Source organism: Rhineura floridana, chromosome 3 (genome assembly GCF_030035675.1).
Source record: "Rhineura floridana isolate rRhiFlo1 chromosome 3, rRhiFlo1.hap2, whole genome shotgun sequence".
Taxonomy (NCBI): domain Eukaryota; kingdom Metazoa; phylum Chordata; class Lepidosauria; order Squamata; family Rhineuridae; genus Rhineura; species Rhineura floridana.
The window spans coordinates 223,809,657-223,834,683 of NC_084482.1; the positions used below are offsets into that span (position 1 = coordinate 223,809,657).

At 47.0% G+C, this 25,027-nt stretch overlaps 1 protein-coding gene across 1 annotated transcript in view; it reads right to left on the reverse strand.

The window, feature by feature from the left end:
* The window catches only part of LOC133379058 (zinc finger protein 271-like), a 33,465-nt gene extending 12,194 nt beyond the window's left edge, over positions 1 to 21,271 (reverse strand). Inside the window, exons 1-7 of the mRNA XM_061613666.1 lie at positions 21,208 to 21,271; positions 20,899 to 21,059; positions 19,475 to 19,537; positions 14,243 to 14,384; positions 10,122 to 10,348; positions 3,008 to 3,154; positions 1,838 to 2,003 (exon numbers count right to left, since the gene is read on the reverse strand). Of these exons, the coding sequence (XP_061469650.1) occupies positions 1,838 to 2,003; positions 3,008 to 3,154; positions 10,122 to 10,348; positions 14,243 to 14,384; positions 19,475 to 19,537; positions 20,899 to 21,059; positions 21,208 to 21,271 (970 nt within the window). The remainder of the gene's footprint in view (positions 1 to 1,837; positions 2,004 to 3,007; positions 3,155 to 10,121; positions 10,349 to 14,242; positions 14,385 to 19,474; positions 19,538 to 20,898; positions 21,060 to 21,207) is intronic.
* Between the last annotated feature and the right edge of the window lie 3,756 nt (positions 21,272 to 25,027).

Below are 25,027 nucleotides of genomic sequence, written 5' to 3' on the forward strand. Positions count from 1 at the left end.
GCTGCTGGGCTTGGCTAATCAGAGGGCCACACCCACACCAGACTTGATTTCACTTGAGACAGTCATGGCTTCCCTCAGAGAATCCTGGGAAGTGTAGTTTGTGAAGGGTGCTGAGAGGAGACTCCTATTCCCCTGAGAGAATGGTTAACAGTCAGCCACTCTGACTGAAGGTCTGTGAGAGGAACAGGGCATCTCCTAGCAACTCTCAGCACCCTTCACAAACTACACTTCTCAGGATTCTTTGAGAGAAGCCATGATTGGCTTTGAGCCATGGCTTTGAGAGAAGCCATGATAAATTGTTTTAAATTGTTTTTAAAAGATGTGTTTTTAAATTTGTATATTTGTTTTTAATATTTTTAGTTATTGTAAACCGCCCAGAGAGCTTCGGCTATGGGGCGGTATATAAATACACTAAATAAATAGATAAATAAATAATGATTGTCCAAAGTTTAATAGAGGCCTGGTGTGGATGTGGCTAGGAACAGCTTTGTTTTAAATTTGGGTGGGAGGTAGGGTTGCCAGGTTCAGGTCCTGAGACTGATCCTGTATCTTTAGGAGAGGAGAAAGTCAGCCAAGTGCAGGTGTTCTTGCAACAATGTAATGGGAAAAACCACAAGGTAGAATTCTCCCTTCCCCCTGCCCAACTTTGAAAGATACAGAAGACATCTTGGTTGCCAGGCCCAGCCTTGTCAGTTTTACCTATCCTAATCATGATTGCATAGGAGTATATCTGATTCAACTCAATTATCATACAAATGATCAGACCTACCTTTTCCCTCCTTCCCCTTTCCTCTCCCTTTCTCCTCCCCTGCCCTCTTCCTTCTTCTGCCGCCCCTGCCCACTCCATCCCTCCCCTCCGGTCAGTTTTACCTATCCTAAGCATGATTGCATGGGAGTAAATCCCACTGAACTCAATAAACATGCAAATGACCACATCTGTCCTTCTCCCCTCCCCCTCCTGCCTGCTCCCATCCCAGTCCTCCCCTCTGCCTTTCCACCCCTCCCTCCTCCCCGTCCTCCCTTCCCCATCCCCTGTGGTCAGTTTCACCTATCCTAAGCATGATTGCCTTGTGTGTGTGTGTGTGTGTGTGTGTAAATCGCACTTAACTCAATAAGCATGCAAATGATCAATCCATTCTCAGTAAACTTGCGCAGGGTCCCATTTCTTACCTCCTGGATTTAAAAAGCAAGGAAATTCACTAATATGCAAAAAACCTTGCGGTTTAAGAACGTAGCTATAGCCCACAGATATTTCTAGCAAACTTTAAAAAGCAGGGAAATTGGGCAGCTATAGTAAATGCACCAGGGGAGCAGGAGACCTGAACTCCTCTCTGAGATATTGGACCGCCGGACAAAGTTGTCAAAATGCAACCATTTGGGTTGGTCTTTCACAGTCCAATCCACTTGTTGTGTAGCTTGGAAGAATTTGGTAAATTTGATCCTACTTGGAATGCTGTCCCCATATCTGGCTGCCTGACGGCAAAAATAGCATTCTAGAGGTGGAAGAGAGAGAATTGGGCAACCAAAATGATCCTGAATTAAACGATGACGAAACCGGGGAGGGCTGGCAGAATGAAAGTATTGAAAGAATGGCCTCAGTATTCAACTATCACAGCTGAACCAAGGGAAGAATGTGGACACATGAAGAAGCTGCCTCCTAAGGAATCAAAACCACAGAGGTTCACCGATCCGGCACCAACACAGCCCGCTCAGCTCATGGCAGAGGCAGAAGGGAAGGGGCAGAGCTGCATCCTCAGATCTGGAGGGTTTGTGGGGAGGGGGCACTTAAGGGGGTCCTTGCCCTCTTCCACCCTCCCCTCTGCCCCCAATTGCATACCTTTGTTTCGAGGCTTCCCCCGCGCAACCCCGGTCGCCAACATCACTGCGCACGAAGAGAGGGCACTAAGAGAGAGGCTCCGCGCTTCCACCCCGCATTTCTTGCGGAGAGGCGGGGCGGGAAAGGGACGTCCCTCATTTGTGCTCTTTCCTTCGGCTCTGTTGTCCTTTGTTAACCCTTAAAGAGCACCGTGGCTGAAGCTCCTTGGCTGCTTTGCAAGGAGAGCGAGGGGAGGCAGGAACAGAGCTTGGAAAAGTTACTTTTTTTGAACTACAACTCCCATCAGCCCAATCCAGTAGCCATGCTGGCTGAGGCTGATGGGACTTGTAGTTTAAAAAGGTAACTTTTCCAAGCTTTGGGCAGGAAGCCCCTTTCTGCCCGGTGACCTTCTCCATATTAAAAATAAAAAAAAAAATTAAAAAAGGCTTCAAGGGAACAGCTTAGGTTAGCCTAAACCTTGTTTCCTTTACCTGTTAGATTTCTCTGTGCAGTGACTTTTTGTGTTCACTTCTATGGAGGAACATCCCACTCTGCTACAGACCTCTTGCAGTCTGAAGTGACCGAGTCCAGCCAGAGACAGATCTCCTTCCTAATGCCTTCCTTCTGGGACTCTCGTGTTACTGTGGTGAGCACTCACAGTGCACTCCCAAGACCTGTGAACATCCTGCAAGCAAATCAGGATGAATGCTCCCTTGTGGTCGCATTACCCGCCCAAAAAGAAATCACAACAAATGCTCAATAAAGGTATGAGAGAGTTTAATTCTGCTGCTTCTTAAGTGTGCTTAAGTGTTCTGAAAGCAGAATTCTCGTGAGTGTTTCTTATCCACCAGGAGGTCCCGGGGTTACCATTTCAAGAGGATAAAACAGTCCCCCACCTAAGATACAAAACAATACGCAACTCATTTATAGCTCATGAAATTGGAGTTCTTTGCATGGATTCTGGTTGGCGCCGAAGGAGAGCAGGGCTCTCATGCCTTTAACAGCTGAGTGGCAGGCAGATATTAAACAGTGGAAGCCTTTTCTAGTCCAGAACTAAAATGATGGGGAAAGCTTCACCTGTCTGATATTGAATTTGTCAGGTGTGTGACCCCCGATTTATCTTTGGGCACTCCTCCCCCCTCCATCTGCCAAAGAGGGTGCACATTTGCTCATGACATGAAGGGCATGTACATTCGTGTCATCTTCCGTGAGTGCAGCAGAGGGTGTGACCCACATCCAGTGGACCACGCCCAGAAACTCCTCTTGGCAGTTTGGCACCCCGGGTACCCCAGGGAAAGGCGTAGGAGTGGTGTGGGGCCCGGCCTTGAGGGAGGAATCCTGAGGGAGGGAGTAGTGGAGGAGATTAGCAGCAAGCCAGAACTAGACAACCTGTGAGGCTGAATCCCAGGAAGCAGGAAGAAGCTGTGCCAGAAGAGGTCTGGAGTTTGGAGGAGGTGCTCAGGAGAAGCAGAACCTGATCCCTGTTCCCTCATCCCCAACGTAAGAAAAAAATGAAGCACACCTCTCATTCCGCCTGATCACAGGGCCAGGAGGAGCTGCGGGTGAGAATTCGCATGTGCAGCCCGTGTATGCAGTAATTCTCGCGTGGGATCCCCAGCTTTGTACACATGTGCATAAGTCCTTGGAGGGGCAGCAGCAGAGTCCTCTACATCATGCATGCTCTGGGCCCCATAAACCCTCTGGGTGCCCTGCAAACCTGACGATCGAGAAGAGATCCTGGCCCTCCTCTGTGTGGCAACCTTTCGAGTACATGAAGAGGGCTATGATATGTCATACTTCTCAAGGCTAAACATGAGGAGTGCTATCATATCTCTCCCTCCAAGTTTTGTTTCTGTCTTCCAGGGTATCTGTGGTGTTTGCCTCACTCTGCTCAATGCTAGGGCCAGCCCACCTACCCACCCAGACTGCACCCCCCCATCACACACGCAGTCACCTGCCACCTCTTGGATGGGCACTGCACTTCGCACATGCTCCAGGGCATGCCAGCAGATGTAGAAGAAGGCATCATTCCAGCACTTACACCAAGGCTCTGGTGTGTGCAGCGTCTTGACCAGAGTGCTGATCATGGCAGCGGCTGCAGACGACCCACTGGTGCCACTGCCAAGGTGGGGTCCCCTCTCCGGGTGTAGAGCACAGCAGGCAACATAGGCTCATTGTGCCTGCACTCTTTCGAGGGGGTGCACCGCTCAGACAGCCCTTCCCCAGCATCTGCCATAGCAGTCTGGTGTGGCTGCCAGCCAGGGAATCATCATCACCTGTGACAGAATGCCCACTACCAGTGGTCCTACCCCCTCTACATGCCCAGATTCTGCCAGAGTCTCCATCCTATGCCTCCCACACGTAGGGCCCCAGAATGAAGCAGCGACTCCCAAGTGCTCCCAGGGCCACAGAGGTGAGCCAAAGCTGATAACAGTGTGAGAGGAATGTGACTCCCTGCCGGTTCACAAGCGGCAACTCTGATGGATCCCCTCAGCAGACGTGCCCTTCTCCCTCATGGTACATCTTCACTGACATCAAGGCCACCTTGCTAAAGAGGTCTTCGGCCCATGAAAACACATACCTCCAACTACCTACTGCGTGTTCCTACCCAACCTGGCAACCTGGGCTGGCCAAATTTGGTGACCCGGCAACTCATTCCACCATCTGCCAACCCCCCCTTCGAGACAGCCCCACCCCAGATCATGCACCCTCCCAGGAAATACCCTCCATTTAGCTGGTGTGGGCTTAAATAGGCCCAGATGCCCCAGATATGAGATGCAAAGATTAGACAAGTGAATGCCTGTGTGTGTGTGTCTAAAAGCTCCGTTTGTGCCTCAGAGGTACTGTGTAAAATCGCTTTGTTGGCGCCCAGCACTGTAATCCCTTCATCCCTTTCCAGCATGTGTCATGCGGACGCCTGGCCCAGAGCAAGATAACCTGTTAGATCTCTTAATTAGTTAATTTATTAGGACCAGCCAAACAGTCACATAATAGCGAAAATGCTGATAAGCTCTTCAGAACTAACTCACTTATTTACTTGTTTATTTGCATTTATACCTGACTGTTTTCTCTAGGGATCTAAAAGTGGCGTACATGGTTTTCCCCCTCCTCGTTTAATCCCCACAACAACCCTGAGAGGTAGGTCAAGCTGAGAGGCAGTGACTGGTCCAAGGTCACCCAGTGAGCTCCATGGCTGAGTGAGGAGTTTTCTGGGTTATAGCCCAGCACTCTAACCACTGCACCACGCTGGCTCTCATTCCAGTATTCTTGGAAATGCATATCTCTAACAAAGCCAAATATGATTCTGAGAAATATTTTCTTCTCATCTGGATTTAAAAGATGTTCTTCTATTTTGAAGTGAACCATTTCAGTAAGTTATTTTCTTTTGAGGAACTGTACCCATTCCTGTTAAACCTTCCCTTATGCTCCTTCCAAATCTGACCACATGGAAGCCAATATCCCTTCACCCCAAGGACTACAGTACAGTTAAGGGGGTGCAATGTGCTGTACCTAATTCCCCATTGCACCCCTAAATAGCCAGTTATGGCCAACAGATGTCCACACATCCAAGAGACTAAATATATATATTGGGTGGGGGATGAGGTCGTAGCAATTGTAAATTAAAGGGGGAATCTCAATTGACCTTCAACACTTGAGGCATGGGTATTCCACATGTCCTAGGCATTGTGCCTGTTCTGTCTACCCTACTGGGGATTGCATAGAGATGTAATCTGGGCCTGGTAAAATACAATTCATGAGAATTTTCCCCTCCTCCATGTGGGCCTCTCCAGACTGTCAGTATTCTAAGGGAAGGCTTCAAGTGCATACTGGAACTTCAGGTTTGCACAATTAAAGTGGATTAAAGGGCTCTGTATCCCCAGCACAAAATTCACTGATAGGGAGATGCATTGAAAAGTGTGGGAGGAAACAATCAATGGGAAGATGTGTAATCAAGATGAATGGAGGATGAATGCTCATGGTCATGTAACCGCCCTGCAAATCAATCAGAATGAATGCTCAGTAAAGACCAGATGTAATCAAACCTTTTGTCCAAGCAAATCAGGATGAAAGCTAAATAAATAGGGTAACTAGAGCAGGGCCGCTCAGAAGGGCACGTATGAGAGGTGCAGATGCCCAGGCCCCCAGCCAGCAGAAGGGACCCATAGGGTTGCCCAAATGTGTCCTTGCTGTTGTGCCATATAGCACTGAGAGAAATGTACAATGTGTGCATCAGAATTGGGGTAGGGGTGTTATCCAGCCTCTTGCTGTGTTGGGATTTTTTTCCAGATAAATCCAGCAGTGTGTGTGTAGGCTGGTACAATTGATTGTAGCAGCAATATGTGGGGAGGAATGATCAACTGCTTTCCTACCCATAGCGGGGAAAAATATTTTCTATGTGTGGGGGTGGTGGTTGCTTCTGGTATGAAAACTAAAATGGTTAGTTATTATCAAAAGAGTTTAAGGTTCTCCTCTTGTCCCAAGGTCACTAAGTGCCAGGAAAAAGGAAAGTAGCCAGAGATACAATTTACTCTGCAGAATCATCCCACATAATCGGAAACACAGAAGAGGTTTCAGTTTGGGCTTGCTCAGGGATGTCTCTGAAAAACTATCTCATAATTATCAGATTTCTGCTTTTGTTTTTATTGTTAAATATGCCTTAGTGTTTAGATCAGGTCTCAGTACAATAAGGTAGCACTTGGGCATGAAGATGCAGCCCAGAAGGCCAGCACTGGAGGCCAAGATGGAGAAGATCTCTTGGAGGTCACTGATTCATAGGGCCGCCATAAGTCGCCATCGACTTGGAGGCACATAACAACAACAAAGTGCCACAAATGAGAAAAGTAGCCAGAGATACAATTTCTCCTATGGAATCATCCCACATATAGGAAACACAGAAAAGGTTTCTTCTTACACTTGATAAGGGATGTCTCTGAAACACTACCTCATAAGAATCAGATTTCTGCTTTTGTTTTTATTGTTAGATATGCCTTAGTGTTTAAATCAGGCCTCAGTACAATAATGTAGCACTTGGGCATGAAGATGCAGCCCAGAAGTCCAGCACTGGAGGCCAAGATGGAGAAGACCTGCACGGCCACCATGTATTTCCCCTTCGTGCTCAGATAGGTGGGCACAAAGGAGACCCAAACGCTGCAGAAGACCAGCATGATGAAGGTGATCAGCTTGGCTTCATTGAAGGCCCCAGGCAGCTTCCTGGCTAGGAAAGCCACTGTTAAGCAGATGGCAGCCAGGAAGCCCATGTAGCCAAGGGCTCCATAAAACATGGCAACCGACCCTTCATTGCACTGCAAGAGGATCTCTCCAGGCTGGGAATGCATGTCGGACTCTGGGAATGGGGGAGAGTGTCCTAGCCAGACAGTGTAGATGACAACTTGGACACCGGAACAGGAAACAACAATGGAGTTGGCCAGACCCTTTCCCAGCCATCTTCTCGCTCTGTTCCCTGGCTTCGTAGCCAGAAAAGCCAGCACCACAGTGATGGTTTTTGCCAACACAGAAGAGAGGGCAACTGAGAAGATGATGCTGAAGGCCGTTTGTCTGAGAAGGCAGGTCACTTTCCTTGGCCAGCCGATGAAGAGGAAGGAGGACAAAAAGGAAATCAGGAGGGAGATGAGAAGGATGTAGGAGAGGTCCCTGTTGTTGGCTTTGACTATGGGAGTTTCTAGGTATTTAATGAAGATTGCTAAAAGAAAGCCCGAAGTTAAGGAAAAGAGTAGGGCAAAAGAAGCCAGGATGATCCCCAAATCTTCCTCATAAGCCAGGAAAGTGGTAATCTTGGGCACACATTGATCTTGGTTCTTGTTTGGATGTTGACTCTCTGGACATTTGATGCAAAGATCTGCATCTGCAAAGAAGAGTAATATCTACCTTATGTCCATCTGTGCTGGTTTTCATTTACAGAAAGAATTACCAAAGTGGTCCAAGTTCTATGAAAACATCTACTACTAATATTATTGAGCAGGAAAAACCTTGGGGAACAGGTATGTCTTCAAATGGTGGTGAAAATACCTCACAGTTGATGCTCATATGATCTCAACTGGTAAAACTGTGGGCACCAAAAGGGATATGGTTTTTCTTCACACCTCACAATTGCCGGGTGTTTAAGCCAGTATATATTCTCACCCAAAGGTCCCCCAGTCATTCCTGCTCCAAGCTCCACAGATATGTATTGATTTACTTCTAGCCTATTGTTCCAAGCAGTTTTTGAAATGATATCATAAAGGTTTATGACAATAACAATTTCATATATGGAACAGTTATGAAATAAATGACACTTAGGACAGAACTCAGGCATCCCGGGTCAGCTTTTGACTGGAGCTACTAGTCAAAAGGGATTGTGGGCCATCCATTTCTATTTCCTACAAACACAAACAAAACCAAAAGCCACACAGAAGTCGTATTTTGTTAGATGATGTAAAAAGTGTCTGATAGCGTGCTACATAAACTGAGGAGTCCAGGTTCCCCTAGAAGCCCAGACCCTGATCAAGCATGCCCATTTCTCCTCTCCCTGCAAAAGACACTCACCGCACACTCCACTGTGACTCTCCACAGGGTATTCACCAATGTTTGGGAAATGAAGGGAACAATTCTCGAATATGGAGGCAATTCTCCTGAGAAGTCAATGCTTTGATAAGGGTGGTGATGCCCTTAATATCCACTATGACACTCGTAACAGGAACCTTATTGGGGCAAAGTTCAATGAGACATTTGTGCCTAGAAACAGCATCACAAGTTCATGATGCCTTATGTGTGAAGCTTAGCCAATACTCTTCTTCTGGCAGGAAGGGCAGGATATAAAATTAATAAATAAGTAAGTTTGTGCAGTCAAATGCCCAGTTCTGAGGATTTTCTGCCATTCCATGCACACTTCTAAATGTCTTGAAATATGACTTTATGCAGAAAGTATGCATGCACACCCAAGGAAAGTACAAAGGTATGTTGAAGTGGCATGCATTTCGCACATGGATTATAATCACACTCCACTGGGCAGTTGTAAATTTTCCATTTAAAAAGCTCTGGATAGCTGAGTGAACCTTTGCCCTCTTCCCCCAAGGTGCCCCTTTTCTCCGGAGTCACCTACCTTCCAGAGTGGAGATGGTCACTTCCGCGCAGGGAACGCAGTCATATCAGCAACGTGGCTTCCCTTCCTGAACCACCTTGACAAATCCAGGCTGGCAGCTTTGCACACACCTGGAAGGAGGCAGGGTCTAAGCATAAAGACAAGGAGCACAAAAGGAATTGTGTTACGGCTGTTTTAGCTATGTAAATGATGAGATACAAGGTTTGGAAGAACCCAGGGGGACCTCCTCTTACAGGTTTAATTTGAAGCTTGTAACACAATGTAAGCCTGCAAAACTGAAACAACAGCATTGCTGCTTGAGGCCGAGATGGCCTCAGTGGCACAGTTATTCATGCGCCAATAACTTCACAACTGTACTGTTGTACACTCTACATGGGGCTACCCTTGGAGACAGTGCAGAAGTTGCAGATTTTGAACAGTGCAGCTGCCAGACTGTTCAGTGTGGGACAGAGAAATGGAATCATGTGACACTAAGGCTGGGGGTGAAATTTGATTCATTTGATGTTGAAAGGCAAATCTACCTAAATGTGGCACTCGTCTGGCCCCCCAACATGGTTTTTGTGGCCCCCAAAGTCCCCCATGTGTCATATTTAAGTCTGCTGCACACCCCTGAAATGAACGAATAAATAAATAACTGGCAAAATGGTTATCCCTCAACCTATATTTGAACTAGACCTGCCTGGGATAGTTTTTCCATCCAATCTGTTTTCATTCATCAAAGGGGAGGGATGATATGTCCTCAGCCATTGGGGGATGGTGAAATGTCCTTGAAGGGTTCAAGGGAGGTGGGGTCAGGTGTCATCCATGCACAAGAAGCTCTCCTCACCCTTTCCTAGAGTGTGGCTGTGAAATGACAGTAGACAACATTGGTTCCTAGGAGCATTTCAGGAAACACAGCCAGCTGGGGGGCTGCTGGGAGCCTCACACTGCTACAGATAAGAAATAAATATGGCAGGGCCTGGGGTGGAGCTCTTGGTCATCTCATCTAGCTACTAAGGGAAGTGATGCCCTTGAAATATACTCCCCCCAAACAGTTGAACACTTGAATACAACACTTTCACTGGTACCAACTGCTAGATCCTGAAGAACTTATGGGCATTGGGGTTGCCAAGCAATTGAAGACAGTCCCACACAGATCATGGTTCACTTATTAGAGATTAAGGGATGGGAAATACAATGATATGAAAGCCATGATATTCCCCCCACCTGGTTGAGCCACTTGGGCCACACAATGGCCTCCTGGTCGATGGTGAGCTGTAGGTGTGGGGATCCCTGTCTGTATAATCTCCCAAACTTCACCCTGAGGATGGACCTATTGGGAAACACCACCCAGTTCACAATGTCCAAGTCAGCTGTGGGTTCCCCGTTCTCATCCAAATACACTCCGGCCATTGAAGAATTGTAAAACTGGGGTTTCTTAGAAAAGGATGAAGCTAAAACAGAAAAAGCAGCATTTAGCATATGGCATAAGCCTACAAATTTAGGAGGGGCCCTTCTGAGCTGCAATGGACCTTGGCCCTGTGTCTGGCCTGGCCATCCATTGGTACTAGGTCCAATTTTGTGTTTCAGTTTCTTCTGACTTGGGGCTGGTTGCAAATAGGCATGTGTTTTTCAAAATGTTTCGTACATCAAGACTTACTCCCAATGGGCTGTTCTCCCAGGTAAGTAAGCCTACGTTGCCATCCTGTATATACTTATTTGGGAGTATGCCCCACTATAATTAATGGGACTTCTTGCTAGACCTTCGTAAGCAGTGCTGTAAAATATTGTATTTTTAGTGTGTTAATAGCTGAGACTTCAGAATTTCTTACCTAAACATCTGATTGTACAGGTCGATTCAAATATGTTCCCAACACACAGCTATTATCTGCTCTGCACAAAAATAAATACATGAAACTCTGCTATATAAAAAGTGAAAAAGTTATTTTAAAGTTCCCACATTTCTAATAATTTAACAAGATTTGCATACTGCTTCATCATCAGAATCCTCTAAGCAGTTCACCTAAAATATTATTCATAGTACCATTAAAGTCAACCATTAAACACGACCAGACATAAACAGTTGTCAAAATATAGATAAAATCTTCAGTACTGAAATATCTTTTCTCTATAAAAAATTAACACCTCTGCTGCATATAAGATGAAAAGTTAATTTTAATGCAAAATGGGAAAATACACCTTTCCCACAATATTAAAACATCAGAAATGTATATACTGTAGATATGTAATCATGAAGAGAACATGCATTTGGAAGCAGACTAGGACCTCTTGAGCTTGTGTCACCAGAATACCTCTTCTAGGACTATGGGCAGAGCTTGGAAAAGTTACTCTTTTGAATTACAACTCCCATCAGCCCCAGCCAGCATGGCCACTGGATTCTGCTGATGGGAGTTGTAGTTCAAAAAAGTAACTTTTCCAAGCTCTGACTATGGGCACACTAGTTGCTTTACACATGTCCTTTTCCCACAGGTGATGTTAGACCTTTTGGGACTGTGCACAGCAAAGCATGTGGACAATCACTGTCCTCTGCCTAAGTTACAGCAAAGCATTTTCATTGGATACACATTGGAGTGGCAACAGGTTGATCTACCAAACAGTTTTGAAGACAGTGTTAAGCTGGATTCAAGGAAAAGAACATTCAGTCACAAAGTTCCCTCATTTTGGCGTAAAAAGGAACAGAGTTTGGCTAATGTCATGTGACCCTGTGATGTTCTTGCTTGTAGGGTAAATATGGTAAGTGCTGTTTATATAGAAGACATATGGTAAGTGGAGTGAAAGAGGAGGGAGGAGTACATGAGCAGTAGAATGCTGGATGATTGGCTGAGCGTTTGAATGGCTGGGAGTATAAATGGAAGAATGACAGTTGAATCGAGGTGGATATTAGTAGGGTGGAGAAGAAGGTGTTTGGTGGTGGATGTTGGGAGTGTGGAGAAAGAGGTGTTTGAGGTGGAGGTCAGGAGTGTGGAGAAAGAGGGAGTTGGAGTTCTGATTAATAATAAGTCAAGTACAAAACAGGAATATATGAAACCATACGCTTGTGAAACATTCTAAAACTAATCTTGTTATTTCTGATATTTAATAAATACTTATTTGGTTTACCAAAGGCCTGATCCTTGGCTGCAGGATATACATACCGGAAGGGAGGGCAAGGTAATTACCAAGGCTGAACAGAAACAGTATCTAATGGTGGCAGCGGTGAAGGGAGGAATTGTAACAAGTCAAGTATCCAGAGCAACCCAGAGTTGTATGCTTTTTATATAAAGATTCAAGGGGGTTGGGAACAGCATAAGCACACAGTCACAAAAGTAACCAGCTAGAGAGAGACTCAGGCAAAGTCTGTGGGAGTATTGGTTACAGGATGTGACTGGTGGTGCTGCCTAGCAGTGGGATCTAGTGAGATCTGTGCTAGAGCGGAGTGAGAAACCATATAAAGGACGGTCCAGACTGGTGGTGCCAATGTAGCTCCCCAGTCAGGACGGAAGAAGGCTTAGGGAGAGCCTGTTCAATGCCATCTCTCCTGCCCAAGGGAACTCCATTGTAGGGGGTGGGGGAAGGGATTTAGTCCAAGTGGGCCCCCGCAGGCAAACAGGGAGTGATACTAGTGATGGGGACTGTGTCCTTTGAGGCCACCAAGAGGGACTGATTTGAAGGGTTTCCCAACTGGACGTGCAAGATTGCACCTCCCCACAACCCTTCACATTTTCTCTGATTATAATTCAAATGCAATGATTTTGGAATTGTACAGCCTGTCACCATGTTCAGCAGTGATAGAAAAAGGAAATACCTGCCATGGCTGTAGCCTTTGAACTTCCAGCCTGTCTGTCACCCTCCGTTTAGATCTAGATGAATAAGCAACATCTAGGGCCCGTGCCATGACTTGGACAGTGGTATAAATCCTGTAGATGTCTAGGGAGAGGATCCTTTCCAGAACGTCTTGGGTCAGCATCTCCAGGTCCTCTGTCTCTCTGCACCTTGTCCAGCCTTTCACTGACATTGCATGCTTTAAGTAGGAACAATTAAAAGCTTTATCCCCGAACTGCTCGATAGCCAGGACAACAGGAAGAAAATCATCATAGCTGGTCTTTTTATTTGTCTCAATAAAGAAGCAAAAAATACCACGAATGTGTTGGAATGATAAGGAAGAGTACATTACGTCAGAGGAGACGTCGCACATAGCTGTTGTGATCCAGACTTCCCCTTCAATAGATTTTGTCACTTTGTAAAACAATACTTGCATGATTAACATTCCCTCTAAAACACGTGCAGTCTCTGCATAATAAACAAATACATGGACTTGTGTCCACTTGAGGAATGGAAAAGGTTTGATATTTACTCCATTTGTGTCCAGTCGTGGGAACCTTTCTGAGAGGGCAACACAAATGCCACTATTGAGGAGCAGAGGCGTCAAGGTCTTCATGAACCTCTCTCCGTTGTCGGTGTCAAAAGCAAGGAGACCAATGAACGTCCACCTGAAGTGCAGGAGCAGCTTGACAATCCCTGGGTACTGGGATTCTTCTTTGGGGACCATCCAGTAGAAAAAAGGGAACTGCGTCTTATCGCTCAGAACAGGAGAGACAAAAGCATAACTGATCTGGCAAGGAAAGGAAGATGGGTGACTTGCTTTGTTTTAAATCAAGACGCAAATAGTTATTACCCCCAACATGATTATTAAGGACTGGAAAGATCATGGGAAGGAGGGATGTCCCATTAGGGATGGGGGGGAATTAATAAAAATGCATGCATTCGTGTAATAAAATGTGTTATATATCAGAGAAAGTTGTGTGCAGAAATGTATGTAATAGGCTGATGAATTTTCATGAAGTATATTTTTTTAACAAAACAAATTGCTGCAGAAATCTGGAGAGCTGAACTTCAGATTGGAAAAAATGAGAGAAAATGAGATTGACGGAGTCATCCATCCCTAAGCTCCATCTACTGCAAACATCGTTGTTGGGGCCAGGGTTTTCCTTGCAGTATTTTGGGGAATCACTTATTTAAAAAAAAATCCCCCAGCAAGATGCTCTGGAAGGGGGAATCCCAAGAAGGACTCCCTAGTTTTGTGAGTAGCATATATCATGCCCTAATATCCTTGTGTGAGACCTCAGGCCTGCAGTCTGTCTCTAGTCTCACTTTGGACATCCACCCCACTCACATTTTGAATCCTCTGGAGAGATTGCAAAGGGGAATTCAGCTCAGCCAACAAATGTCCCACTCATGCTCCATTCCTACCTGGGGTTTTTTATAGATGCCCAACAAGCTTGAAATCTGGATGGAGATTTCAGAGTCAGACCCTTCAAAAACAGCCAGTAAATTATTCCATCTCTCACAGCTGTAGTTTGGAACGTTCACCTCCCCAGCAGACAGCAGGTCTAGCAAAGCATCGTACGTCACCCTTTCATTTAAAAAGTTCTCATGGATGCTGTAGCCCAGGGTGATGTTGGGTAAGAGCCTGGGATTCTGGTTGATATCCTGAATGGCAAACAAGAAGGAGAGGAGCTGCCAGTACTTTGTCGGTAATTACCTACAAGAATATACAGGTCACATCATCATCCTGAATAAACAGAAGAGATTCTTGCTTCTCTGATAACATAAAAGCTGGATTTTATTTGTAGAACTTTGCTTATACTAACACAGCTCCAGAGCCAAAGCCACAAGACCAAAAGCCAAATTCTCAATTGTCTTTCCCACACTATTTATGAAACCTCTCTCTTTCCATATCATTGCAAAGGCATGGATAGTGTTAAAGGCGTATTTAGAGTCTGTGTATATATTCACCTTCTGCCCCTCAAATAGGGAGAGTGCCTTTTCAAGCGCAGTTAACTCAGCTTGTTGCGCGGAATATCCGTCCGGCAATCTTCCGCTGGACAACACTCGGCTTCCTTCTATTATGGCAAATCCCGTTCTCCTGCGACCCTCTACTACTTTGCTACTGCCATCAATGAAAACCTCATGGGCCCCTGGGAGCGGCAAGTCAGAGAGATCATCCCAGGGCTTTGTGGCTATTTCTAGGGAATGTTCACAATTGTGCAGCAATTCCCCTGGTTGGGGCATCAGGGTTGCAGGGTTTAGTGTGTTGCAGGTACTAAGGGTAATTCCTGGCCTCCCAAGAAGTTGCTGCTCGAACATGGTTAATCGGCTGGGGCTTAAAACTCTGGCTGCATCGGCCCCCATTATTTTTCTTAAGTCATGTGGTCCTAGGACTTCGACCGGGCTCCCTACCATGATCTTATCAGCCTTTTTAAGCAGGATGGAGGCCGCTGCTAGAATCCTCAGGCAGGCAGGCCATCCCTGGGCTACTGCATCTAATTTTGAGGAATAATATCCCACTGGTCTCTGTTTTAGCCCCCATTTCTGCGTTAACACCCCGGCTGCCATGCCTTTATTCTCTGAAATGTAAAGGCGATATGGTTTATTCCCATCTGGTAATGCAAGCGCGGGTGCCTGAGTTAACAAAGTCTTAAGTGTTTGGAAGGCATTTTGTTGTTGTCGGGTCCATCGCCAGATTTCTTTTAATTGTTCAGCCTCTAATGCTTTATAGAGAGGCAACACTATTCTGGCATATTCAGGGATCCATGGCCTACAAAAGCCGAACAGTCCCAATACTGTGCGTAGTTCTTTCACATTCATAGGGGGGTTTAATTTACAAATTGCTTCCTTCCGCTCGGGGGATAGCATTCGGCCATGGTGGGATACTTTATATCCTAAGTATCTGACTTCGTCTTGGCACCACTGCACTTTCTGATGACTGGCTCGGTACCCTTTTCCGGCTAAATGATTCAGCAAGGAGACAGAGTCTCGTTCACAGGAGAGCCACTCTGGACTACAGAGCGAAAGATCATCTACATAAACCAAAAGAATGGTCTCCTTCGGTTGGTTATGCCACTCCTCCAAGTCTTTTCGGAGGGCTTTAGTAAACTTGGAGGGGGACCCGACATATCCTTGGGGTAACACTTGCCAGGTCATTTGAGAGGCTTGGCCAGTTCGGGGGTTCTCCCATGTGAAGGCAAACAGATCTTGGCTCTCAGGGTGGAGGGGGATACTGAAAAAGGCATCCTTTAAATCTATCACAGTGAACACTGTTGCATTAGCTGGGACTCCAGAGAGGAGCGTGTGTGGATTGGGAACTACAGGGACGTCCTCTTGTACTTGCTTGTTAATAACCCGCAAATCTTGAAGGAACCTATATTTGCCTGGCTGGCCTGGTTTCTTGATTCCAAATATCGGAGTATTGTGGGGAGACGTGGCTGGGCATATCCACTTGTCTCGGATGAACTGTTCTAGGAGTACGGTAAGGCCTTCCCACACATCTTTCCTCAATGGAACTGTTTAACAGGGGTGGGTGTAGCCCCTGGCTTCAATCTAATCCTCACGGGCTCGGCGAATTTAGCTCGGGCTGGGTTTCCCTCTTCTGTCTTATACTAACACAGCTCCAGAGCCAAAGCCACAAGACCAAAAGCCAAATTATCCTTGATGATGATGATGATGTGTGTGTGCATGCATAAATTACTGTGGAACCATGGAGAACTGGATTGAAGAGCGGGAAACTGAGAAACTGAGAGAAGCATGAAATCGACAGGTTTGTCCATCCCTCCTCACTGAATCTAAGCAGAAAGTTTGCCAGTGATGTCAGCTGATGGGAGGTGGGCATGGTTTAGGAAAAATGATCTGAGGGGCCCACATTGGACCCCCTGACATGCCAAGATCGGCCCATGGACTGGAGCTTGCCTACTCCTGACACTGGAAATGACAATGCATTTTTGGCCAAAAACAAGGAGCTGTTCCTCTTACCTTGATACATGTGTTGTGGATGCAGCACAAAATAGTTATCATTGGCAGCCAAAAATAAAAATGGATATCATGGACAGCCCAAAACAAAAAGAGGTCATGATACTCTGTGAAGGTGAGTACCGTCCCCAAAAAGGCATTGGGTAACAGGTAGACAGTGTAGTCTAGTGTTCTCCATTCACGTTTGTTTTAAAAGGTGTGAGAGAATTCCTTTCCTTGCAGACTGGAGTATATTTCTTTCTTATCTTTCCACTCTTAAATTGAGTTCTCCACATTTCTACATGAGTTTGCAATTTTGGATGCACTTTTGTCTAATATGCATATTATGTGCACATTTCTGCAAAGCAATTGCCCTTACACAATACATTTTGCATGCTATTTTTATGACGCTATGCATTTTAATGCTCACTTTACCCTAGTACATGCATGGGTAGAGAAGTGCAATGCAGAATTCTGAGAGGTGGGAATTTTGAAGTGATGATAATGGAATCAATTACCGAGAGAGGCAGTGGGCTCTCCGACACTGGAGGCGTTCAAGAGGCAGCTGGACAGCCATCTGTTGGGAATGCTTTGATTTGGATTCCTGCATTGAGCAATGGGTTGGACTCGATGGCCTTGTAGGCCCCTTCCAACTCTACTATTCTATGATTCTATGATTGGAGGTCATGAAAATGGTAGCAAATGGAGCAGCAGTCACTCCACCCCTAGAAAATGACTTACTGGTTAAGGCTGGTAGAGGGAGGCTCGTTGAAGATGTGTGGATGAAATAAAGCATATCTGGCAGAGATGACCCCACCAATGAGGTGGTCTCCTGGCCTGTAATAATTGAATGGGTCTATCTCATCTCTCTCTAGAGTCAAGGGGCATTTTGCCTTCAGCATCCCACAGTCTGCATAAGGCAGCAGCAGAAGCAGCAGAAACAGAAACAGGACTATTCCCTTGTGGTTCTTCCTCTCAACTAATTTGAATAATCCTTAGATCAAGTAAAACCATTTTTGCAAGGTTCAGTGGCTTTCCTAGCACTGATGGAGCCCAGCCAAGACTTCACTTCTGTAAGGGATGGAAGTCAACCTCACACACACATCGTCTTCCTCACCTGCCCTAAATCTCAGCCCCTGCTCTCAACGGCACAAGAAATATTTATTCACGAGTCTTTTCAGGCTCATATGCAAGACATCACCTCACATTGCTCTTGATTCTGAGGTTTATTTTTGTGGACTCAAAGGCCAAATCCCTGTGGCCTTGGTGAGAAGCAGATGGGGACAAATCACTATGATTTTGATAATTATGGATGGGAAATGGTTTGGCAACGTCCTGAATGCTTTAAGTGGCTCTATGCGCAGATGCATAGCTGAAGAAAAATATGTTCACAAAAACTCCCACCTATATGGCCCATGGAGCTGCTTTGGTCATGCCATGCCCTCCAGCTGTACAAACAAAATAACTGGGGGAGGTGTTGATGCCCCCCTTAGAGCAGAGCTGAAAAAGAAAGTCATTTCTCCTGAGCATATCTTCTGAGTAGACCTCCTTAGGGTGACATAACTTCATTCTCACTCATGCATAGCAGTTGTCCTCCAAGGAGCCGGTGGCTTTTTTGAAGACCCCTCTCAAGAAGCAACTCCTCAGGTTCACCTATTTCCCGCTTGGGGCTAGGGGTGCCCATTGATTCTTCCCCATCTTGCCTCTGGCAAAGTGAGCAATAGTATCCACTGCTAATGTGCTCAACGAAGATTGCCAATTGATCCTGTCAGCTGCCTTTAGTCATAGGAAAAGCAGGAAGGCTGAGACAGGTTAAGGAATCTAATTTGGAGGGGTGTTGGGGCCCATGGATGTCTGCCCCATAGTCCAGCCCTGAAGGCACCTCTGCCTTAGATCCTGGGCTCAAGGCATATAGGGCCTTAAAGGTCAGCACCAGGATCTCGGGAACCAGCTGGTGGCAACCAGTGAAGTTCTCTCCATTTTGGCGAGAGGTGTTCCCTTTGAGAATGTGAGCTACATTCTTGTAATCTTACAGCCACATTCTGTACTAGTTTTCATACAATCATAGAAACATTGGATAGTAGAGTTGGAAGAGGCCTGTAAGCCCATTAAGTCCAACCCCTTGCTCAATGCAGGAATCCAAATTAAAGTATACCCAAAAGGTGGCTGTCCAGCTGCCTCTTGAAGGCCTCCAGTGATGGACAGGACCCCACCTCCCTAGGTAAATGGTTCCACTGTTGTACCGCTTTAACTGTTAGGAAGTTTTTCCTGATGTTCAGTCAAAATCTGACTTCCTGCAGCTTAAGCCCATTATTCCATTTCCTGCATGCTGGGACTATCGAGAAGAGATCCTGGCAACCCCCTCTGTGTGGCAACCCCTCAAGTACATGAAGAGGGCTATCATATCTCCCCTCATACTTCTCCAGGTGAAACATGAGGAGGGCTATCACATCTCTCCCATTGAATTTTGTTTCTGTCTTCCAGGGTATCTGAGATGGTTGCCTTGCTTTGCCCAATGGTAGGCCCAGCCCACCTACCCACCTTGAATGCACCCCCATCACATATGCAGTCACCCGCCACCCCAAAGAGCACTCACCAGACATGGACAGATACTGAAAGACTGTCTATTGAAAGGCATGAAGCACAGAAACATCAGTGTAGCTTTGGCACTGAGAGCACAAAGTTAATCACCATGGGGGCCCCAGAAACACCAGAGCATATCCACATGTGCCGCTGCCTCTTCCTCCCCCCCACTTCATTTTCCACAGCAGCAGCAGTGGGCCCCCATCCAGTACCTGTTGTGGACACCCGCCACTGCCCCCACGGACACGAGCAGCCCCTTCGCCCCCCGCAGCATCCTGCAATGACAGAAGGGTGGACAGAGACTGACATTGCCCAATGTCATTGCAACTGCTGAGGCAGTGTCAGCATACTGCCAGAGGAATCCAGCCCCATAGCAGCCAGCCTCCCCAGGAGCCCACAGCACAGCCACTGTCTGAGGAAGTGGCTGCACAGGGCAAAGGCCCTTGGCACATGGGTGCAGTCATTCCCCCTAGTCCAGCCTTTCCCAACTAGTGGACCACCAGATGTTGTTGGACCACAATTCCCATCTTTCCTGACCTTTGGCAATGCTGGCTGAGGCTGATGGGAGTTGTGGTCCAACAACATCCGGTGGCCCACTAGTTGGGAAAGGCTGCCGTAGTCCAAGCCAGCCTCCTCCCATCACTTTCTCACTCACTATCATTCTCATCAGGGTCTCCCTTCCCTTTGCCAGAGGCACCCAGCATCCCCATCACCCACAACACAACAACCGCAGGTAGGGGGCAGTGCAGCTTCTGGGCAGTGCAGCTTCGGATGGTGGATATATACCCTGTCCTGGACGGGGTTACACTCCCCCTAAAGGACCGGGTTCGTAGTCTGGGAGTCTTTTTAGACTCTTCCCTCTCACTTGAGGCTCAAGTAGCCTCGGTGGTTAGGAATGTGTTTTACCAACTTCGGTTGGTAGCCCAGCTACGTCCCTATTTGAGTAAAGAGGACCTTACATCAGTGGTACATGCTCTGGTAACCTCACGTTTGGATTACTGTAATGCGCTTTACGTAGGGCTACCTTTGAAGACAGTTCGGAAGCTACAACTAGTGCAAAATGCGGCGGCCAGATTGCTGACAAGGACCAAGCGGTCCGAGCATATAACACCTGTTCTGGCCAGCTTGCACTGGTTGCCAATATGTTTCCGGGCTAGATTCAAAGTGTTGGTATTAACCTATAAAGCCTTATACGGTGCGGGACCACGATACCTTGCGGAACACCTCTTCCGATATGAACCGGCCCGTGCACTACGTTGTGCTACGAAGGCCCTCCTCCGGGTTCCAACTCACAGGGAGGCCCGGAGGATGATGACAAGATCTAGGGCCTTCTCAGTGGTGGCCCCCGAACTATGGAACAGTCTCCCCGAAGAAGTACGCCTGGCGCCGACTCTGCTCTCCTTCCGGCGCCAGGTCAAAACCTTCCTATTCTCTGAAGCATTTTAAGTTACACTGATTTACTTTTAAAAATGTTTATTGTGTTGGATTGTTGCTTGTATTTTAGTATTGTTTTGTTATTCATTGTATTTTTATGTTGTTTTATGTTCACCGCCCAGAGAGCTATTGCTAGTCGGGCGGTATATAAATTTAATAAATAATAATAATAAATAAGCAAGGGGCAGGTGCCCGGCCCGACTGCTCCTTGGGGAACAAGAGGCACACCTTGGCACTTTCCACCTGGAATGCTCTTCTTCACATCACTAGGAGCTTCCTGGTGCTTCGTGGGAGGTGTCAGCTCAGACCTCTGCACTTGGATGACATCACTGCACACCTCCAGGGCAGGTTGGACTTTGGGAGCTGCAGGATGGAGGGGGGAGGGAGGGAATGGTAAGGCTTTCACTGATTCCCCTGGCAGCCCACCACATGATGGCCCATGGCCGCCACCACCTCTGCCCCCTATGCCCACCTGTTAGGGAATCCTTCCCTCATTCACAGATGGCTTTGCCTGGCAGGATTTGGCTGAGGATCTCCTCCTCTGGGGTGAGAGCCTGGGCCGTGGCCTCCTCCATGGATACTCCGCCTCACATGAGCTCCTTGGCACACCAGCAGATGTTGGAGAAGGTGTCATTCCAGCAGTTACTGCAAGGCTCTGGTGTGTGTAGCACCTTGCCCAGAGCACTGATCTTGGCCACAGCAGTGGAGATGAACCAGTTGTGCCACTACTCCTTGGTGGGGTCCCCTCCCTGGGTGTAGAGCACAGCGGGCACTGGCACAGCAGTTAGGCTCACGCTGCCTGCACTTGTTACAGGGGGGTGGCACTCGGACAGCCCTTCCCTGCCATCTGCCCTAGCAGTCTGGAGTCGGTGTGGCTGCCAGCCAGGGAATCGTCACCCATGACAGAATACCCACTACCAGTGGTCCTACCCCCCTGTAGATGCCCAGATTCTGCCAGATTCTCCATCCTATGCCTCCCACATGTAGGGCCCCAGAGAGAAGCAAAGACTCCCAAGTGCTCCCAAGGCTGCAGAGCTGAGCCAAAGCTGAAAAGGGTGTAAGATGAATGTGACTCCCTGCTGTTTCACAAGCACCAACTCTGATGGATCCACTCAGGAGACACCCCTCTCCTCTCTCACAGTATGTCTTCACTGACAAGCAAGGCCGCCTTGCTTGGGAGTTCTTTGGCCCATGCAAACATGCCCCACCCACTACCTACTGCATGTTCCCGCCCACCCTGGCACCTTGGACTGGCCAACTTTGGTGGTCTGCCAGCTTATTCCATTGTCTGCCAGCCCCCTTCAAGATAGCCCCTCCCACTGTTCTGATGGGGGTTTCATGCTCCTGTCACACCTCCTCATCTCCCTCCCTCCCAGCTCTCCTAGGAGGGCCAGGACTTTGGGCCAGTGTGTGTCCACCCCTCCTCCCTCTGGGTCAAAGGGTGTGTGTGTGTGCAGTGTGAGTATGCATTTGGGTTCCTTGGATTCCACCTCCAGAGCTCAACTCCCAAGGGGCCAAGCTGCTGAGCAAACTCCAGCAGCGTGGCCTCCTGGGGGCTATGATCTGCATACACATTGCCCATCCTCCCCTGTGGCCCTCCCCAGCAGAACCCCCCCAAGTATGAATGCCACAGTGAATAGTGGCAACACAACTGAACTCTATTACATATCATGGAGGGCGGTCAGGTAGGAGGAGTCTTCAGTACTGTGGGGCAACCACTCCACTGGGACAGAGAAGCCTCCAGGGTAGGTGCCACACAAGGTGAATGTTGGCCAAATGAAAGTTGGATATTGCATATGGCCCCCCATCTCAGCCCCTCCCCCACTAAGTGTCAGGAACAAGAAAAGTAGCCAGACATACAATTTACTCTGCAGAATCATCCCACATAATTGGAAACACAGAAGAGGTTTCACCTTGCACTTGCTAATGGATGTTGATCTTTGCTTTTGTTTTTATTGTTAAATATGCCTTTGTATCAGAGCTTGGAAAAGTTACTTTTTTGAACTACATCTCCCATCAGCCCAATCCAGTGGCCATGCTGGCTGGGGCTGATGGGAGTTGTAGTTTTAAAAAAGTAACTTTTCCAAGCTGTGCTTTGTATTCAGGTCAGGTCTCAGTACAATAATGTAGCACTTGGGAATGAAGATGCAGCCCAGAAGGCCAGCACTGGAGGCCAAGATGGAAAAGACCTGCACGGCTACCATGTATTTCCCCTTGGTGCTCAGGTAGGTGGGCACGAAGGAGACCCAAACACTGCAGAAGCCCAGCATGATGAAGGTGATCAGCTTGGCTTCATTGGAGGCTCCAGGCAGCTTCCTGGCTAGGAAAGCCACCATGAAGCAGATGGCAGCCAGGAAGCCCATGTAGCCAAGAGCAACATAAAACATGGCAACAGACCCTTCATTGCATTGCAGGATGATCTCTCCAGGCTGGGAGTGCATGTCAGAGTCTGGGAACTGTGGAGAGATCCCCAGCCAGATGGTGCAGACGACAACTTGGACACTGGAACACAAAATGATAATGGAGTTGGCCAGACCCTTCCCTAGCCATCTCCTTGCTCTGTTCCCTGGTTTTGTGGCCAGGAAGGCCAGCACCACTGTGATGTTTTTTGCCAAGACAGAAGAGACGGCGACTGAGAAGATGATGCTGAAGGCTGTTTGTCGGAGACGACATGACACTTTACTTGGCCAGCCAATGAAGAAGAAAGAGGACAAAAAGGAAAGCAAGAGGGAGATTAGGAGTATGTAGGAAAGATCCCGGTTGTTGGCTTTGACTATTCGTGTTTCAAGGAATTTAATGAAGATTGCTAAAATAAAGCCCGTGGTTAAAGACAAGAAGAGGGCAAAGGAAGCCAGGCTGATCCACAGGGTGTCTTCACAGGACAGGAAGGTGATAATCTTGGGAACACATTGATTTTGGTCCTTGTTTGGATGTTGATGTTCTGGACATTCGCCACTCTAGGCGATGTACAACATAAAAACATATAACTCACATTAAAACCTTTACATTCCAACAATAACTGTAAAACCTGACCCGCCCCAAAAGCCTGCCTGAAGAGCCAGGCTTTCAAGGTCCAGCGGAAGCTCATCATGGAGGGGGCATGGCGGATGTCATTTGGGAGGGAGTTCCACAGAGTGGGTGCCACGATTGAAAAAGCCCTCTCCCTAGTTTTAACTGGTGGGATGGAGAGAAGGTCTTTTGAGACTGATCTTGTTGGGCGGCAACGTTGATGATGCTGGAGGCGCTTTTCCAGATAGACTGGGCCGAACCTGTGCAGGGTTTTAAAGGTCAAAACCAACACCTTGAATTGGTCCCAGAAAGCAACTGGTAACCAGTGCAACTCCTTCAGCACTGGAGTGATGTTAGAACCCAAAATGCAATAACTACTACAGTAATTATTGTAATAGAAGAAGCTAATAAAAAAGTTGAACAAGAGTCGTATTCCAAAAGATTAGAAAAATCAAAGGAAATTCAAACCAGGAGTAGGGGTGTTGGGAACACACTGACTGACAGAGATAAAATAAAAGGAAGATGGAAGCAATACACTGAATGGTGACCTAATAGGATGCTGAGTTTGGAGCTCTGCTTTTTAAATCAGTTTTAGAGTCCTTATTTCAAGGCTAAGCAACTTGTTTTACCTCAGCTGAGGATTTTATACCAACTATATCTCTCTTGAGACTTGAAAGGTTGTCTTTTTGTGTTTTCTTTTCCCCTCCCTCGTTAATTACTGAGTAAGTAATTTCATTATCTACAATCAGGGAGGAACCTTCCTACCGTCTGAGTGCAGTGCTGAGTCAGAGTCTAAAAAAGCCTACCAAAGTTCATTTGGGGCTCTACAAGGGGTTCTGGTACCAACAGTTCTGAATTCCGGGGGATGTTAATACTCTAATGGTCTTGACAAGAAGTGCAAGAAAAGCCTTGGGAGCCCCCCTCCTGTTCGAGAGTATGCTACAACAGAAAAGACTCGGGGGGGGGGAGAAAAACCACAGCTACAATCTCAACCCGCTTTGTATACCTCCAAAAACACTGACAAGGTGAAAAAGGGCCAACTAAAAATTACAGACTTTTTTACTTCACATCCAAAGGAAAGACCTCATGAGAATTCCCCACCAGATATGTACCTACTTCATGATTGGTCCTTCTCCTTTAAAGATAATCTGCCGGTAATTTCCGAGGACTATCCTGTTTTAAGTTTGGCAGCTGAAATCACACTTGCAGAATCTCCTCAAGAGGAAGCTCCTCCACTCTGAACAGATACTGGATCATACTCTGTAGATCTGCCCACAACTTCACTCAATGAGCTAGTTACAACTAATGCTCCAAATGAAGTG